The sequence below is a fragment of the Amphiprion ocellaris genome, chromosome 4 (assembly GCF_022539595.1).
Source record: "Amphiprion ocellaris isolate individual 3 ecotype Okinawa chromosome 4, ASM2253959v1, whole genome shotgun sequence".
NCBI classification, from domain to species: Eukaryota; Metazoa; Chordata; class Actinopteri; family Pomacentridae; genus Amphiprion; species Amphiprion ocellaris.
In genome coordinates this window covers 16,062,787-16,080,579 of record NC_072769.1, presented here as the reverse complement: position 1 = coordinate 16,080,579, position 17,793 = coordinate 16,062,787, and the positions used below count along the sequence as shown (strand labels likewise).

The 17,793-nt window shown below is 39.4% G+C and overlaps 2 protein-coding genes across 2 annotated transcripts; both read right to left on the bottom strand.

Annotated features, from left to right (window-relative positions):
- Nucleotides 1-259: 259 nt before the first annotated feature.
- On the bottom strand, nucleotides 260-6,779 carry chrna9a (cholinergic receptor, nicotinic, alpha 9a). The gene is made up of 7 exons (XM_023292685.3): nucleotides 6,543-6,779; nucleotides 6,207-6,352; nucleotides 3,985-4,139; nucleotides 3,652-3,832; nucleotides 3,062-3,413; nucleotides 2,188-2,798; nucleotides 260-2,065 (listed from the first exon to the last, which is right to left on the bottom strand). Exons 1-7 carry the CDS (start codon nucleotides 6,586-6,588, stop codon nucleotides 1,895-1,897), a joined length of 1,662 nt encoding a protein of 553 aa, XP_023148453.1. The 5' UTR covers nucleotides 6,589-6,779; the 3' UTR covers nucleotides 260-1,894.
- Nucleotides 6,780-13,453: 6,674 nt separating this feature from the next.
- On the bottom strand, nucleotides 13,454-17,479 carry rhoh (ras homolog family member H). Its single transcript, XM_055009604.1, has 2 exons — nucleotides 17,221-17,479; nucleotides 13,454-15,997 (listed from the first exon to the last, which is right to left on the bottom strand). The coding sequence occupies exon 2, from the start codon at nucleotides 15,512-15,514 to the stop codon at nucleotides 14,927-14,929; it is 588 nt and encodes a 195-aa protein (XP_054865579.1). The 5' UTR covers nucleotides 15,515-15,997; nucleotides 17,221-17,479; the 3' UTR covers nucleotides 13,454-14,926.
- Between the last annotated feature and the right edge of the window lie 314 nt (nucleotides 17,480-17,793).

Here is a 17,793-nt window from a genome sequence, read left to right as displayed (position 1 = left end):
TAGAGATAATAATGTACTTCAGCTTGAGCCTGAAATATTCAGTTTGCCCGATGTTACTTCTTACTTAGAAATGATCATGGCAGGAGTACAGTTGGTATTTACCTGATTGTTTGGGTTTTTTGTTATTTTTTTTGTATTCTTCACTGTTTTCTTGCTTTGATTAAATTATGTCTTAAATTGAAATCTTCAGTGTTTCTGCAGTGAATTTTCTAGAAATGTTGTCACAAAGCAGCAGGCCTAATAACATATGTCTTGCAGAAAAAAATGCATTACAAAAATCAGATAATAAATTATGCTTTACCAGTTTTATTTTCATGTGGCGTTATGCGCTTTGCTACACATTTTTTAAACTACAGCCCATTAAAAGGATGTGTTGATGCTTTTTTTGATTCTTTGATTCTCTGTCATTTATGTCTTTTGTCATTATTAAGTTGCTTAAGGTTGGTAAATAAATGTATTTACATGCACTTTGTCATGCATGGAGTTCATTCATTAGATTATTCATTCATTCATTCATTCATTCATTCATTCAGCCAGTCAGTCAGTAACTGAATCTTTCATTGCCCTCTAGAGGCTTTCTGCAGAATGGAAATGTCTACAGAAACTTCACTTGGCTCATGGCCTCGCCTGCCCTCTGCAGTCTTGCTGAAATGTCAGGGAGCTTTGTTTGTGACACTGTTGGTCCATCACAGCTTATATAATTGCAGAGATTACATACATTTGAGTGTCCCTATAAATATTTGTTCACAGGAATTTTACCTTAGCTGCTACTGAGAGATTTCTGTGCCTTTATCAGATTTATATATGACTATTAATGCCAAATATGAGTTCATCTTCATAAACAGAACAAAAGAAATTACTGTGTGCATACATAAAATTTGTGCTTTTGCAGAAAAAAATGATTAAACATTACAGTGATAATTCATGACACAACCAAATTACATTTAAACCACAACACAAGCTGCTAAGAGAAGCAGTATAGCAATATTTGATACCACAATATCTAAGGTTTATTTTTACTGGACCAATGAGCAGGGTGTAAATCAGTCAGTAGATATGGTGCATCCACCCTTCATTCCTGGGAGGTAGGCTTTAAGGAGCATTGTGTTTAAAATGACAGATCTTTGTGAAATAAGAAAAGTAAACATTCACCCTTTTGCTCCAAGTCTTAACCTGTAAACCAATCTCAAACACTGAAACAAAACAAAAACACTTTACCAGTTTAAAGTGGCTATGGTATATTTACCTTGTGCAGTCTACCAGTAATAATCAGTTAAGTGCAGGGTTGATTCATCATTTAGTTGCTCAGTTGTCCCTCTTTTTGATCATTCATACAGTTGTTCAATAAGTATTTAAGGTTATTCTGCTGGTTCTCCTGTAATTGACTCTAGAAATCAGCAGCACCTGGTTGCTTAAAACGCAATGCAAGAAATGTAATGCCTATAGCGGGATGTCTGGCTGTTAGCTCATCAATAATGGAGTCCACGCATGTTCAAGGCACGGCCTAGATTGTCTTACCGCTCCACTGCTCCGTGACACATGCAAGCACACCTGACATGAACTAATCAAGCTGCTTCGCCGAGTTTCTGTGTGAGTGTGTGATTAAAGGGATGACTGTGTGTGGCGACCTTGTCCTCTTTCTGTCAAAGCAAAACAAAACACAACAATGAACCCTGACAAACCTACTCACATACAGACACACACACACACACACACACACACACACACACACACACACACACACACACACAGCACAATACTGACGTAGGAAACAATTTCCTTGTGGACAAAACAGTTTTGATTTATCTGATGTTGCATTAAGGTAGAAATAAGTAACACTGAGGCCCAGCTTTATCTGAGGATTAATGTTGATTAAAAGACAATGAAGACGCTGTCATGACGCCTTGGCAATGATGAGGATGCTCATGAGGAAGACCATGACGAAGAAGATCCACATGAAGAACCTATCCATCACCTTGGCAACCTTCTTCCACTCTGCTGCCTTGACACATTGGGCTCTCTGCTCACGGAAACAGTTGGCAATGTACTGTATGTTCTTCACCACCTGGAGAACAGACAGTTGAATTAAAGCAAGCACTTAAAGCGAGCTCTTCTAGAAACTTTAGAAGAAGAGTAATCAGATCAGTAGTTTGTGGCGGTAAAAGGAGAAACAGCGTGCTGTGTCACCTGTTTATGTTGGAGGCAGGGGCAGCAGCAGGGGCAGGAAGGGATCTGATACTTCTCTGAGGGGTAGAGGATCTGCTCCTTGAGTCCCCCATTCAGATGCTGGAGGTTTCGTGGATGAGGAGCGGCCTGGTAGTCCAGCTCATCCCTCCTGATGTGGTGGTAGCGGTGTGGGGGCTCTTGCTTTGTCTCACCCCTCTCCAGCCTGGAAGCATGATTGTTGTGGTTGTTATAATGGTGGTGCCTGCTGTTGGCGCTGCCATTCGCATGGCTTCTGTGATGGTTATTTTGATGATGCATGCTGTGGCCGTTGCTGTACTTGTATGGATCGCTGTCATGATGGTAGAAGCCATCATTGAAACGGTCGTCTTGGTAGCAGGCCCTATCGCTCATGGGTTCCTCTGGGTACAGCGGGGTTCTCTCACTCTCCGGCGTTGTACAGTTCTCCCCCACTTCATAGACAAAGAAGATTTTCGACATGTAGTCAATGATGAGCACTTTGGCCCAGTGAGGGACTGGTTTGGCCTCAGCACCGCAGAAATGAATGTTCATGATGAAGATGGTGAGGGAAGTCGAGGCAGTGATCATAGTCATAGTGGCAATGTAGTACTTTCCTAGAGAAGAGGACAGAGAGGAGCACAGATATGAAGGAGAACACACACATAGCATCCATTATTTATAGAAAACAAGGCTGCATATTTCATTCTACTTCCTGATTTCATCACTAAGGATCTGAAAAGTTATACCATCAGTCTTCTCAAATATTCAGTATCTTCAAAAAGATGTAGCCAATGTTGCCTCCAGGTAAAAGAGCAAGAAGCTAGTTTCTATAGTTGCAATAGTTCAAACATAGATGAATGCTAAGAATAATTCAAACCTATGTAGGGCATGCTCTCTGCTGGAGGCATGCTCTCAGCCACCAACAACTGGAACACAGTGAGCGCCAGCAGCACTGTGACCCCCAGGGAAACCTTTTCCCCCGAGTCGGCCGGCAGGTAGAAACCCAGCGGGGCCAGGAACGAGATGAGGAAGCAGGGCAGGAGCAGGTTGAAGATGTAGAAAGAGGAGCGGCGCTTCAGGAGCAGGGTGTAGGTGATCTCAGTGTAAGGGTCGGAGCAGCAGCCGTACATCATGACGTTTCTAACAGCCGGCATGCCGTGACACTCCCACTCCACGTTGTCCACAAAGTCAGACAGGTCACCACTGTCCATGCCCAAACTGATGTCCACCTGTGTGAGGGCACACATGAACACAGTGAAAGTACATAAACAATCAGAAAGACGAATGTATAAGCTGTTGATAGAAGGTAAACCAACACATAAAAAACATGCAAATGATGCAAACAGGAGCATGACTTGACCAAAAGGTTGCCATCAAAAGTTGAGTTTCAAAGACCTTTTTTGCTGAAACTTGGCTAGAAAAAGTTACTTACTTATTCAATTCATATCAAATCATGTTTATACATACCTGGTTGCCATTGTAGGTCCAGGAGCCAAAGGTGAGATTGCATTGCTGCCAGTCAAAGGGAAAGTAGGCGACGTCCACCACACATGTGCTCTTTGTGATGGCAGGAGAATCCCAGATGATCTCTCCATTATACCGCAGCTTCACATTGGTGTTGGACGGACCTGACTCCTCGTCATCTGCTCTACACAGACATAAACAGGAAAGGAAACATTCATACATTTCACCATTTCATTTCACCTTGTTTGCTCTTCCTCCATCTACATCTTTCACTCTTTGTCTTTTTTTCTCTTTCATCCCCTCTTTGTGTTTCCTACTCTGTCGTTTGTTACTAACTTGTTGTAAAGGACGATGTCTGGTTTCCAAACCAGATCACTGGGGATGTTGATCATCTCTAAGTTGTCATAGTCCTCCTTGTCCCACTTCAGGTAAGCATCATGCCAGACCTGCCTGATCCACAGGTAGGTGGTTAACACCTGGTTTCTCTCATCCTAAACACATAAACACATTTACAACGAGAGAGAGAGACAGTGATGACATTTGAAAAGGTTGAATCCCAGAATGTGATGAAGACAGATGAAATTTCTGAGACTCACACAGAGAAACATTTGAGTAATACATTGAAAGACAATGCTGTCAGTAAAATATGAGAACCACACATTTATTCTGTGGATGTAAATGGAGAACCATGAGTGAATTTAGAGGTAACCCACATTTTTTCATACATAGTCTGTGGAAATATCTGTAGAGCTTCAGTAGAAGCCAACTGGACTTCTCTTTTTGGTTCTCTCATCCATCCTTAGGCTGAAACAATTAAGTTTAAACACTCAAACACAAGCTGAGCAATGTTGTATATGTAGTCCAGTGCACAGACCTATATATAAAGGAGACTAAACAACAGCTCCACAAGAAAATGGCACAACACCAGAAAGGACAAGGCTCTGCAGTTCACCTGCATCTAAATAATAAGGGACATTTGTTCGGAAACTCCTTGTATGTTGAAATGAAACTACCATCTCTAAACAGGAGGGGGTCTATGATACCAATTATCAGGTACTTATAATGCAGTCTTGAGAAACCTCCCCAGAAAATTTCAGCACCAGTAACATCTTGAGTAAGAACTGATCTGTCTATGTCACAATCATTCACACCTTTAAACATGTGACTCTGGGCTCATCAATAGGCCATTAGCCATGTGAGCTGAGGGTGACAAAATATACCTGGGACTTCCCATCATTCAGTTAGAACTGAAGATGCGTTTTAGAAAAGGGGTGAAACACCTTCAGGAGCTTAAAAAAAAAAAAAAAGGCCAGTGGTCTCCTGCTGAAGCTCTTAGGATTACATTGAATCGGATGACTGAGAATCTACACAAACAGCTGGATAAAGTCTTCTGTGACATTAAAATGAGCTTCGTCAAGTATGAGAAATTTACTCAGGTGACATCAACCAGTTACTGGATATCAACTTGGGTCTGGGGAATGTAAATGTGTTACTGAAAGCTTTGAGTTCCAAAGATGTTGAAATTTACTAGTCAGGGAGGGTCTGACAAAGTGACGTGACAGATCCTAAACATGGGACCCAATGGTGGGGGAGCTTGTAATATAGATATAGATATAGTGTTTATATTGTGCTGTATATCAGCGAAAATAACTGATTTCATTGGACATAAACAATATCTTAATTTACACAAAGTGGCCACAATGTAGCGCAAATACATCGGCCCTGCCATAACCTTTATCTTTACAAATTTCATGATGTTCAGGGTTCATTTATGGGTTTATTTCCTGAGGTCTGTTTTGTATCATTATATTTACATAGATGATGGGGGCTAAATATTACAAACACCTCTCAGTATAAGGCACTCCAGGATAAAACCTTCACTAACCTGCCTCAATGATGCCTTGGCAATGATTCAAACAAGACAGATTGAAACAACTGAGATTATGCGGCTTATCGACATGATACATTTTTTTTGTTGCTTTGTAACTTTTGTGTCAATTTTTTTGTCTCTTTTTTGCTTTGTATCGTGTCGTTTGTCTCATTTTTTTTTGTCATTTTGTGTCTCGTTTTTGTAATAATTTGTCTTGTTTTTGTTATTTTTTGTCTTTTTTTGTCTGACTTTTGTCATTTTGATCGTTCCAGATACCTGTGACTAAATGTTTTGTGCATCTGCAGACACTGTGATTTGTAGGTTGTAATGTGTAAATGATAAACTGAAGTGTAATGTCATTGAAATTAAATTTGTTTTTCTTAAAAAATATTGAAATTGTTCATGATATTTTGCAAAAAGATAGTTCCTTAAATGTGAACATTTTTGCACTAAAAAAAGGAAAAATTCTGAGTTGCAGTTATTTATAGGTTATTTTGCTCTAATTTAACTGGTCTGACCCACTGGAGATCAAACTGGGCTGAATGTGGCCCCAGAACTAAAATGAGTTTGACACCCCTGATCTAGGGCATCTAAAACATTGTTGTGTGTGTGTGAGTGTGTGATTAAATAACTTATCTCTGGTTTAGTGTTGACCAATGATCCATATTTGAGCTCCGTCTCCACTCACCATATCTTTGATCTGTGACAGGGTGATCTGCAGGGAGACGTTGAGGGCTGCGTCTGTGTCCTCTACTGGTCTCAGAGCGTTGGAATAGTCCTCCATCAGGTCATTCAGAAGTTTGCGGGCATAATGACCCTGGGCACAATGGGACACTGAGGGGGCAAGAGGAAGCGCAAGAAACCAAGGAGAATGAAAAGTTACACTAAACACAAATAGGAAAATTTTAAGGGCAAGAAAAGTATCAGCAAAAAATGGCAGAGAAAACAAACTTCTGTCCCACTTATGTATCAGTGATATATGATACAGTAGCGGCATCAAACTCATCTGTCATGCAGAACCGACCTTGCACCAAAAGGCTGATCCAAATCATCAACGCTGCCTTCCTCATTTTTAACCAGTCACAAGCTGAGGGATCAATTATTCAGCAAAGCAGCCGCTGAGATAGCTTGGGTCCAAATCCAGAGTGTCACTCGACTCTGATCTCCATTCTCCCCCTGCTGAGGCTGAGCCAGCCGAGACCACAGAAAATTCTCAAAATCTTACATCCTGTCAGAAGCTCTGAATGCTTCGCTAGTTGTTAGTCGCAGTTCGCCTCTGTCACTGTTTCTGTGTGTAATTGCTGCTGTGGAACAGGACCTGGGTCGATCACACACACACAAACACACACACACACACACAGGTACACCGTAGTATCACATAGCACACAGGCACTGGGTGAAATGTGATGCCTGCAGCCTTATCCACTTGTGTACATGACCACAACCAGCTGTATGACACACACACACACACACACACACACACAAACACACACACTCAACCTTCCCGCGTTACATCGCTAATGACACGTGTCAGTCACACACATACAGTGACACTTTCTTAGCCATGCTCAGGTCACTCAGGATGAACAAACACACAAGTCAGTGAGGACGTGACACATGTCATACATGTCACATGACAAAGAGCTTCACGCAGGTCCAGGATCAGGTCTCATCTGTGAACAGGAATCTTTAACATTAGGACTGTAAAGCTGTTCACTGGTTGTAGATCAGTGATAAGAGTTAGATTTCATCTTCGCTTTGTTTGCAGGTTGTTAAAGAGGCTACACCTGACTGACCTCTGTAACACTGTACAGCAGTCGAGACTTCTTTAGCATTCAGACCATCCTGAATCGCGGATTTTATTTTTCATCATATAGCAAGGGCCACTGTGGGAAAGTGTTGCGTCATTTTTTATTAGTATTTTTTGTTTAGCTTTGTTTTTTGTCATTATTGTTTTGTGGATTTGGATTGTTTGACAGAAGAAAAAGGAGTGTAATTATGATTATGTACTCAAAGACAGCCCTGAAGGAAACTACTAAAATACTACTACTACTAAACAGAGGAAGAAAACTTTCCAATCGGTATCAATATTGGAGGAAAATAAAGGGCATTTTCTGGATCCCAGTCTCAGTATCAGTACGAATGACAGAAACAGTATTTTGACAGAGTAATAAGGCTTATAGATATTATAACTTATTGAAAACACATGAAATAAGCATTTTTATTGTAAAAATTGCTGTAATTATGTACGATATCTCTCATTTGACAAAACAAATTTATGTGAAGTTACAGAACCATTAATTATTTCTTTCTTTGTTAATTGTCTAGAATTGATTGATTAAACACATAACATCAATTAAGTTTATCAAGTTAACACTTTCATCTATTAAACAAATAGGAAATATTGATGAAATTATGATGAATTTGCAAAGATATTTTAACAGTGTTTTTAAAATTTTCTTTAAAAAAATTAATTATATCTTAATTGCAGTCAAAGGTTTTTAATGTTACTTTACTTTAAACAAGTAAATTAACAGTTTAATTTTGTGATTTTATTGATGTTTTTGTGCATTTCAGAAATACACAAAAATATCTGTAAAATAAAAAGAAACACTTTTATAAAATTGCAGATTTGTTTTAGTGTAGTAAATAAAAGAAAGGTGAGCAGTGACAAGAATGAATGTATGTAGCTAAAGTTATAAAAAAGGAAAGTACATTATTATCATTCAAAATTAGAGGATGAGACTTTTGTGTATTTAACGCACAACTTCTTCCTTTTTTTACATGCATGTATCAGCTCAGTTTTTTGGCCCAGAACGTGTGAGCGGCTGTTTCCTCTGCTGAACTTTCCTGTAACTCAGCTTCAAGATTTACAATTTCAAAATATATACTCTCCTCAAACATTTAAATGTAGCTTATAATAGAATTTCTGTTAAAAGCGTGTGGTTGAAGACTCTCCCATCCTTCAACATGTTTTTCAAGGTTCCCTGAAGTGGGCAGCAACAGAAGAGCTGCTGGTTGACGGTTTGTAAATGTGACGCAAAGCATTACTGAAAGACAGCAACAAATGTCAGTGAGCTTTACTCGCAAAACTGTAGATTTTTTAATGCAGCAAGTCAGTTTCTGAGATACAAAAAAATCTGAACATTACTTCAGGTTTCAGAATGGATCTATTTGTACACAGACTGTAGATACATCATTCACTTTTCTCATTATAAAATATACTGGATGTACAGCTGGAGCTATTGTTGATACGATGGATTGAGTATATTTTGGGTAGTTTCATTGCATATTTACTGCTATGACAACCACAAAAGCCAAATGAATTTTTACAAAGTGACAGGGAAGTTTCACTCAAAACCTGAAAAACAAAATCTCGCTTTTCAAAGTCTGTTTATAACATGCAGGGTAATTTATAGCAGTGCTCGGATTAAACACAGCACTGATTTAGAAAAGAACACAGGCTCCCTGAAGTTCAGAGTAAATCAATACTTTAGTCTCAAGAAAGCATCAAACAATGTCATAAGAAATGCTGCTGACATAGTTGTGCTCTTCTGTTCCGCAGAGAACAGCGATGTGATGTGTCAATGTGTCACTCAGTTTCTGTGGTACTGAGCTCGCATAGGACAGGTGTTTCCTGTGTGTGTGTGTGTGTGTGTGTGTGTGTGTCTGTGTGTGTGTGTCTACGTGTGTGTGTGAAAGGAAAGAAAGTGTGAAATATACATTGTGCCAGAGTTTAAAAAAATAAAGGGTAAACCATTTCTAATCTTCATTTCAGTGGTAAGCTCTCAGTGTGTGTTGTTGATAAGTAGCTTTGTATGTGTGTGTGTGTGTGTGTGTGTGTGTGTGTGTGTGTGTGTGTGTGTGTGTGTGTGTGTGTGTGTGTGTGTGTGTGTGTGTGTGTGTGTGTGTGTGTGTGTGTGTGTTTCAGTAGGCTGAAAGACTAAAGATGTGCTTGTGTGGTGAACATTGAATGTCATAATAGAACATGCACTATAAGAAACGAAGAGGTTCTGTTTGTTTATAAAGATGGGGATTCATGTATGTTGGAGAAAGTGGAGCAGAAAAAGAAATAAGTGAGGAGCTTTCCGCTTTCAGAGGCAGAGTGAGACACTGAGAGACAAAGATTGAAAAGTAGGGACAGAGGGACAGAAAGAGCGAAGTGTTGACAGCGAAGGAAATGTGTGTATATACCATAATGATCATCCTTCCTCTGTAATCGGCAAAGTCTAGTGAACAGTGCTCATCTGCAATGGAAGAAATCATTTAGACACACAGTCACTTAGAGCAGGAAAAAGTGTGGCTGGTGATTTTGTACATTTTTCTCATTGTCAACAAGCCACAAATCAAGAAAACTAACATGTAATCCTACAAACATGAAGCGTTTGTGTTGCTAAAACCTGATATAACTTAATTCCCTACGCAGTAAAGCTCCACAGTGAGGCATTTCATTGCAGAGGCAATGCCACTTTTTTCCCCAAAAGTCACTTTGACATGTTACAGTGAGAAAACTACAGAAATAAATAATGAATCAATCACATGTTTTTATGTACATTACCGTTCAAAAGTTTGGGGTCACTCAGAAATGTCATTATTTTTGAAAGAAAAGCAGTTTTTTTCAATGAAGATAACATTAAATGAATCAGAAATACAATCCAGACATTGTTAATGTGGTAAATGACTATTCTAGCTGGAAACAACTGATTTTTAATGGAATATCTCCATAGGGGTACAGAGGAACATTTCCAGTAACCATCACTTCTGTGTTCTAATGCTACATTGTGTTAGCTAATGGTGTTGAAAGACTAATTGATGATTAGAAAACTCTTGTGCAGTTATGTTAGCACATGAATGAAAGTGTGAGTTTTCATGGAAAACATGAAATTGACTGGATGACCCCAAACTTTTGAACAGTAGTGCAGCCGCTTCAGTTTTACAGTCTTGACGTACACGCTGACATGTCTTACTGAGAAACTTAGAGATCCACCGTCATTCGTGTTAGTTTCACCTGTGCTTATCCTGTCAGGACGAATCAGAAGGTCTGCTGTGAAAATGTCTCCTTAGATAGATATCTTGAGCTTAAGGAAGTTATTTTACAGGATTTGCTGACAATAACACAATTCAATTCAGTTTTATTTATAGAGTGCCAAGTCACAACGTATGTCATCTGATAGCACTGAACGAAGTAAGGTGAATACTTCACAACTTTTAAACAGAGAATCCAACAATCCAGAGTTTGCTTTGGATTCCCAACGAACAAGCAGTCAGCGACATTGTTACAGAACCAAATAATCCCCCCCCCCCCACACACACACACACACATACATACACACACACACACTAACAACAGAAACACTGTTTAAAGCCAGATATCATTATAAAAATGCAAATAAATTAGGTTATTTTCACTTTAAGTTTTTTTTCTTGGTCTTTTTGCCTTTATTTTGTATAGGAGAGACAGGAAATGTGGGTAGAAGAGTGGGGGAATGACATGAAGTAAATGGTTATGGGCTGGATTCAAACTCATGGCCGCTGCGTGAGGGACTATATTTCCTGTTTATGGGTCTCTTGCTCAGCCAGCAGAGCTATTTGGGTGCCGAGGTTAGTTTCATTTTTAGTAAATCTGCAAAAGAAAATCTCAAATCTTGAATTGAAATCTGAGTTTGAATAACAAAAAACATGCTTCACAACATATAGGACAACGATATAAATAACTGTAAAGCTAATTGGCTGCTGGTTGCCATGTTTGCAAGCAGGCACACAGCTTTAATACGACAGCAGGAAAAGCATATATATGAGCTGTAAATCTCTTAACTTTATCTGTACAGGTGAGCCAGTGAGTTTCAGAGCTCTGGAGCAACAAACTGCAGCCATAAATCCTAAATGATCTGCCTGTTTAGCAGCTCTTTGGATAATTCGGAGGCACCTGAGCAGTAAGTTCACCTTCGACCTGCTGACTGTGAAGTGGCTCCACCGTCCTGGATGCCACCGATCTGTGTGCGTCTGTGTGAAAGAGAGAAAACTAGAGAAGGGAAGAGAGACAGAGAGGGTGACATCTCCTTGTGGTAGCTGTGGCAGAGAGCACAATGAGAGATGAAAGCTCTGACCACAGCAGGCAGTCAGACACGCTGAACAGTCAGAGCCAAGCAGTTCTTTTTGTCATTTCAGGCACACAGTATTAGAAGTGTAAATGTGTACTTTAATTTTAACTGCATTGTTGGAATATTCCAAAAAATATGTTAAGATTAGCGTAAAACTGATGTTTTTGTTACTTTAGGTATTTAAATGAGAGAACATAACGAAGAGGCTAATGTAGGATTTGTATTTTATTCTACACAAATTAATCTATTGCTAACATGTTTTTGGACATGTATCTAATAGTGAAAAAAAAAACTAAAGTCAGTCCCTATTTTTGTCTCATCATGTTTTTTCAAATTCTAAAGTAGCAAAAACATTAGTTTCACTCTACTTACATTTAAACAGCACTGGTTAATACTTAACGAAAGAGTTGCTCTGTAAATTAATATATAAATACTCACCATATGGGATTTCTTTTTGCACAGGTCAGATGATAGATGTTTTAGGGCCCGAAACAAATGTGCAAAAGGGAATAATGTAAGGCTTAATAAAGTGGAACAATAATAAATACCATTAAACATTAGTACTCCTGGTACTTAAATGGATTTTTAGTAGGTTTTTAATAGAGTTAGTGGACATTCAGAGGCCTAAGTGAGGTTTATTCTGTGTTCAGGTGGTCTCCTGTGTGTCTACGTGACTCGTAGGTTTGTCAGCACTAAGCGAGTGTCTGTGTGTGAAGTCTGTGGCAGCGGCTGAGACCTACAGTGCATTGAGTTTGTGTATAGAACGTATAGAGACATATGTGTGTGCGCTGGGATGTGGTTATGTGTTTTTCAGCATATCCTTGAAAAGTGTGTATTGTAGCTCTCATCCTCAGCAGCTCTGAATACCACATAAAACATATCATATCATAGAGATATGCAGAGAAAGAGCGGGAGAGTATGAGGGGGAAGGAACAGCTTCTCTGGTCGTTTGCTGTTCCTGGTTGTCTTTTGGGGGATTTTTTTCACTTTCATTATCCTTCAGTTTAAGCATTAAACATTTAACATGCACTAGTTTTCTCAAACAGCCTTCATGTCGTCCTCTGACGTGTATATTCAGACATATTTTACACACACCATCTCACACATCATATACATGGGCATATACAGTATCGTATAGTATTGTAAGTAAAAAAAAAACAAAAACAAAACTATATTTGAGACTATAAGACTTTTGAATTTTAGGAGTATTAGGACTTTTTTCTTACCTGGATTCAGCCTCTATGGATGGGCCACAACTTCTACAGTCATTTTGTGATTTTGAAGTAATTATATGAATAAAAGTGAAGCTTGATTAGGAAAGACACAAAAGTTTAAAGTTCTCAACCCCATCATTTTATGCCTCCACCTCTTTAGTGTGTTGGCCATTATTTTTACATTTTGCTACACATGACTGTAAAATGAGATCATACAGATGCTCTACTCTAAATATTCAAACACTAAAATATGGCAGCATAAATGACTGACTTTATCCACCACTAAAGATAAGAATGAGCTTGTTAAACCCAACAAGCAAAGTTTCCTGCTTGCCTGCAGACGTCGCACCTCCATAAATATACTGGAATCTTATCATTTAAGTCGTGAAAATGTACAATTTCGATGATTTCTATAAGAATTTGAGAATTTGTCTTACACAGATTTCAATCACACTTCATCAGGCAATTTAATAGCTTATATATTTTCTATGACATGCATATGAAATGCAAAACCTACATTATGTCAGGACATGTGGCATATCATACGATATAGAATTCTGTATCAAAGCTGACATTATAAGACAATACATATCAGTTTAACAAAATATAAATTACACCTCTTCCAGTGTATGATCCTAATAAAGTTTATTCAGGACCAGTAAGTAATGTAAGACAGATAAATGTGAGGAATGATGAGCAAATACAACTTTAAATTCAATGTCATTACACCAAAAAAAACCTAAAAAACAAAAACAAAAATGATAAATATAGGCACAAAACTGACATATGAAAAGTCATAAATGATTGATAATTATGCTGACTTTTTCCAGTTTTTAGATTTGCTACCTCCCCGTATTTATTCATTCAGTTGTCCATTTTGGGTAAGACTGTACAATTACACAAACTGTACAGATAAATTAAAACAAAAATGATAAATGTGTTGAATCTGTAGTCTTATTTAGTTTTAAGTGAGTTAGTTGTTCAACAAATACCACGCAAAGAAAAAAAATGCAGACAGAAGGTCATATGTTGATATTTTTGTTGTATTTTCCAAAAGAAGGTGTACAAAAAACAAACAACAATGCACAAAAATCTAACAATAGCCACTAATACGTGGCATGATTTTAATTAAATGTGAACATTTCAGAAAATGCTGATGTTTTGTGTTTGTCTATTTTTTAATAAACATTAGGTGGGTTGCAAATTACGTCTGCAGACATTTTCCATTAATTTTCAATCCACATTTTTAAGGTCATTTTGATTTTTGCAATAGCTGATATGGAAACATGCAAAACAATAGAAACTTGTTAACGGATTTAACATATTTAAATAGGATACACGTATAATCTGGAGAAAACGTGCGGCCTGTAGGCATTTTTGCCAACATTTTTACCGGTCAATGGTTCATTTCCTCGTCGCATCAAATACAATTCCTCTTTGAAGAACATATAGAGAAATATATTGCATGTACAACCTAAAAAAAATACTTTCATCACGCTATCTGAGAAGACACCTACATTATCCTATTACTGATAGTTTAAATCATTGCTCACACACCATTATTTACTAATTTCCTTTGAATAAAAAAGAATTTTCTGCATTTGATTTTGTCAGATGTGAACAGCATATCATCATGACCCCGTGCCACTATATAAAGTTGCTTGTGTCGTTTTATTTGTGATAGCAAATGCACTTATTTGGTGTATTCTGCCTTTAAAAGTTCATTTGCTGATGTGACTGTAGACTAACACGTCAGGCTTCAACTACTACAATTAAGTAAAAGTCTTTGTCAAAAATCCTTTGTCCCATTAGACATAACTCCATGTAAGAATCAGCACTATGTCTGACTACTCCCCTGGATCTCTCAAACATAGATCCTGTTTCACCTCTGTACATATGCATGAGGGTCCGTGCGGTATATTTTTTAATCAGTATATGCTCAGTTTGAAATACATTTTGGGAGGTTAGTGAAAAAGACCCCTAGTTATATCTGAGAAATCACATTTTAGGTTCTTGCTCCTCCGCAAGGTCAACTGAGTTTGAACCGCACACTAAAAGTCTGATGAGAGGTTCAGGTGTCCACCACATGGAGGTCAAAAGGCCTTGCACTGGTTGATGCTGAACATGCTCCTCCTGGCCCGTTTCTTTTCCTGCTTCACAACAGTCCGCACTGCATACTCGAACACCTGCTGCACACCGCGGTTGCTCAGCGAGGAGCACTCCAGATAGCCTTTAGCGTGGATTTCGTGCGCCACACGTTTCCCATCCATTGGTGAGATGCAGCTGGCCCGATGCACCCCCACTTCCCTCAGGTCCGTCTGGGTCGCCACAACCAGCACTGGTACCTTGGGCAAGTTTTCCCGAACCTCAGCGATCCACTTGTGTTGGACACTGGCCAGAGAGCTTGGGTTCGCCACAGAGTAGCAGATGAGGACGACATCGGCCTGCTGGTACGATCTCGGCCTGATCTGTCTGAAGTTGTCGTTGCCCGCTGTGTCCCACAGCCCCAAACTGATCTGGACGCCGTCCATGTAGACCTCCACCCCGGTGTTCTCAAACACTGTGGGCTTGTAGCTGTCCGGGAAGGTCTCCGAGGTGAAGCGGACCAGCAGGGCCGTCTTGCCGACTGCGCTGTCCCCAACCAGGACACACTTGACTGACATCTCCGGATAGCCGTTCATGGCTGCCTCTAGTTATCTCACACCTCAAAATGTCTGCGGTTCTTCCGAGGAAGTCAAAGATCTAGCTGTTCTGGTCGATTTACAGGGTCCGCCAGGAAGTCAAAAGCAGCGATCACTCGGTGTGTGCTGTACTTCCATATGTAGATGGTAGGTTTGGTAGCAGGTGATGTGCAGCTCAGCTTTGCGGAAAATCCATCACCAGAGATGCTCTCCTGTAATGGTCATTCAGTTAATTGAACTAGCCTTTGATGCACCTCCTCTGAGTCCTCAAATGTCTCTTATATACAGTAGATGTGTACAGTCAGCACAGTGTTATATACACTTCACATAACCTCTTCTTTCTTTAGGCCATCTCGGCACGCCTCACTTCCGCTCGGCCTCTGCAGCAGCCTGGTCAGGTTCTGGTCCTTGTCTCTGATTATCAAGAAGATTGTCATTCTGTCCAGACAGATCGAACCTCTCGGCACCAAAGAGGGAAATTTACTGAGGAAGAGTGACGAAGAGACGATATGTTACCAACACGAGGTAAATGACAGCACCCAGAATGGTTAGAAATGTTCATTTAACTCAAGTTTTATTTAAACATTTCTCTACACAGCTGCCAGTTTGTTCTCATACAACATGTAGTCTGCTATGGAAGATTAGACATCAGTACGGCTCTTAAACCAAGATGCTTTCATGAGGAATTAAAAAAAATCAGCTTAAATAATATCTAAATAAACAACTGCTAGAATATTGCATGTGGTAGATGATATTTATATATTTACGAAAGAAAAGTAAAAGCATACAGAAGAAAACAGGTACAAAGTACTGACTAAATACGGAAGTAAAGATCTGTATGTTTGGGTGTGACCCACAATCCAAAGCTTGATCCTGAAGCCTCAAACGGGGGCTCGTTAACCACATCTACGTGACATTATCAAGCTCATAAGTGAGATTCATCTGTCTCCAGTTACTCTAATGCATCTCCTTGACCTCAGAGCCAGTCTGGATTCTGCAGTTTACACCACAATCTGTCACTCACAGTGGCCGATGGCGTCTCCGTTTGATACAGTGACAGGAATTAATCTTTACAGTTACTACAAGGTCTAATCCAGTCCTAATGGTGGTCTCTTCTGACTTGTCTGTTCTATTAAACTGACAGTTTTTGCTAATGTAGCAGAATCACAAAGCAGTAACCTCAAAACCACCTGCCATCTCACATACAGTCATCTAGATGGAAAGACCAGCACAACGGAGATGGGACACTTGAATCAGTGGGTTTTCCACACTTTGACATTCTAAATTATTTCACTAGAATAAGCCTCAGTTTGGTACTGCAGAGGAAAGATAAATGATTTACTAAAAAGTAAGAAAAAGGAGCAACCAGGCCTTTATGTGATGCAACTATACTACTCCCGTTTATCCAAGCAGACACGTTTTTCAGTGTAGTTTACTGCGAAATGTTATGTGATACACACCTAATTATGTATTCGCACTGCTGGGAGAGTAAGAATACACACTGAGGCGTTCACTTGTGTTATTTCAAAGATTTACTTGTGAAATAAGTTGGGCTTTTTTTCTACAAGGACCGTGATTTATTTATTGATTGATTGATTGATTTTTAAATTTAAGAATACAAAACCAAACACTGTCCCTTAAAGATGTCAGACAGATCGTTACATCGAGACAAAGAAGAAGATGAAGACAAGCACAGTTGGGCCTACCTTTCTTGTCGGTCTTCTCGATCTTTAACGGATGCTGGCTGCCGCCTTTGAACGCAGCGCTGTGCTGACAGAAAACAGGTTTAAACTCCAGAAAAAGTTAGTTTATAATAATAATATATCGAATCGGCCACCGCCATAAATTTGAACCGACGCAGAGACGAAATATTGCGAGACCTTTCTAAAAATGTGGCTGGTCTGTAGAGGAGCGAAGTGAGAAGAAAAAGTCAAGTAAGACGCATCCGCTTTTTGGAGTGTGGAGGTGTGACTCACTGCTGCTCGCCTCCCCCACAGCAGCTGCGCTTGAAAGTGTGAGTTTTTTTGTCTCTCGTGGATTTGTGCCATTGTGCGTGCCATTTTACGCAGCAGCGGAGCGCACAGCTGGCACAAAGAAATGATTTTAGTAAGAAGATTTATTTATTTATGCATGATCACGGAGATGTTGTAGATAGTAATGGCTAAAAAAAGAACGACAAAATATGACCTCCAGTTAGTTACCACCAATAAACCAACTCTAAATTAAGATTAGAATGTTCCGTTGTGGTTACTGTGCCATATACCCTTGGATGAAGACTG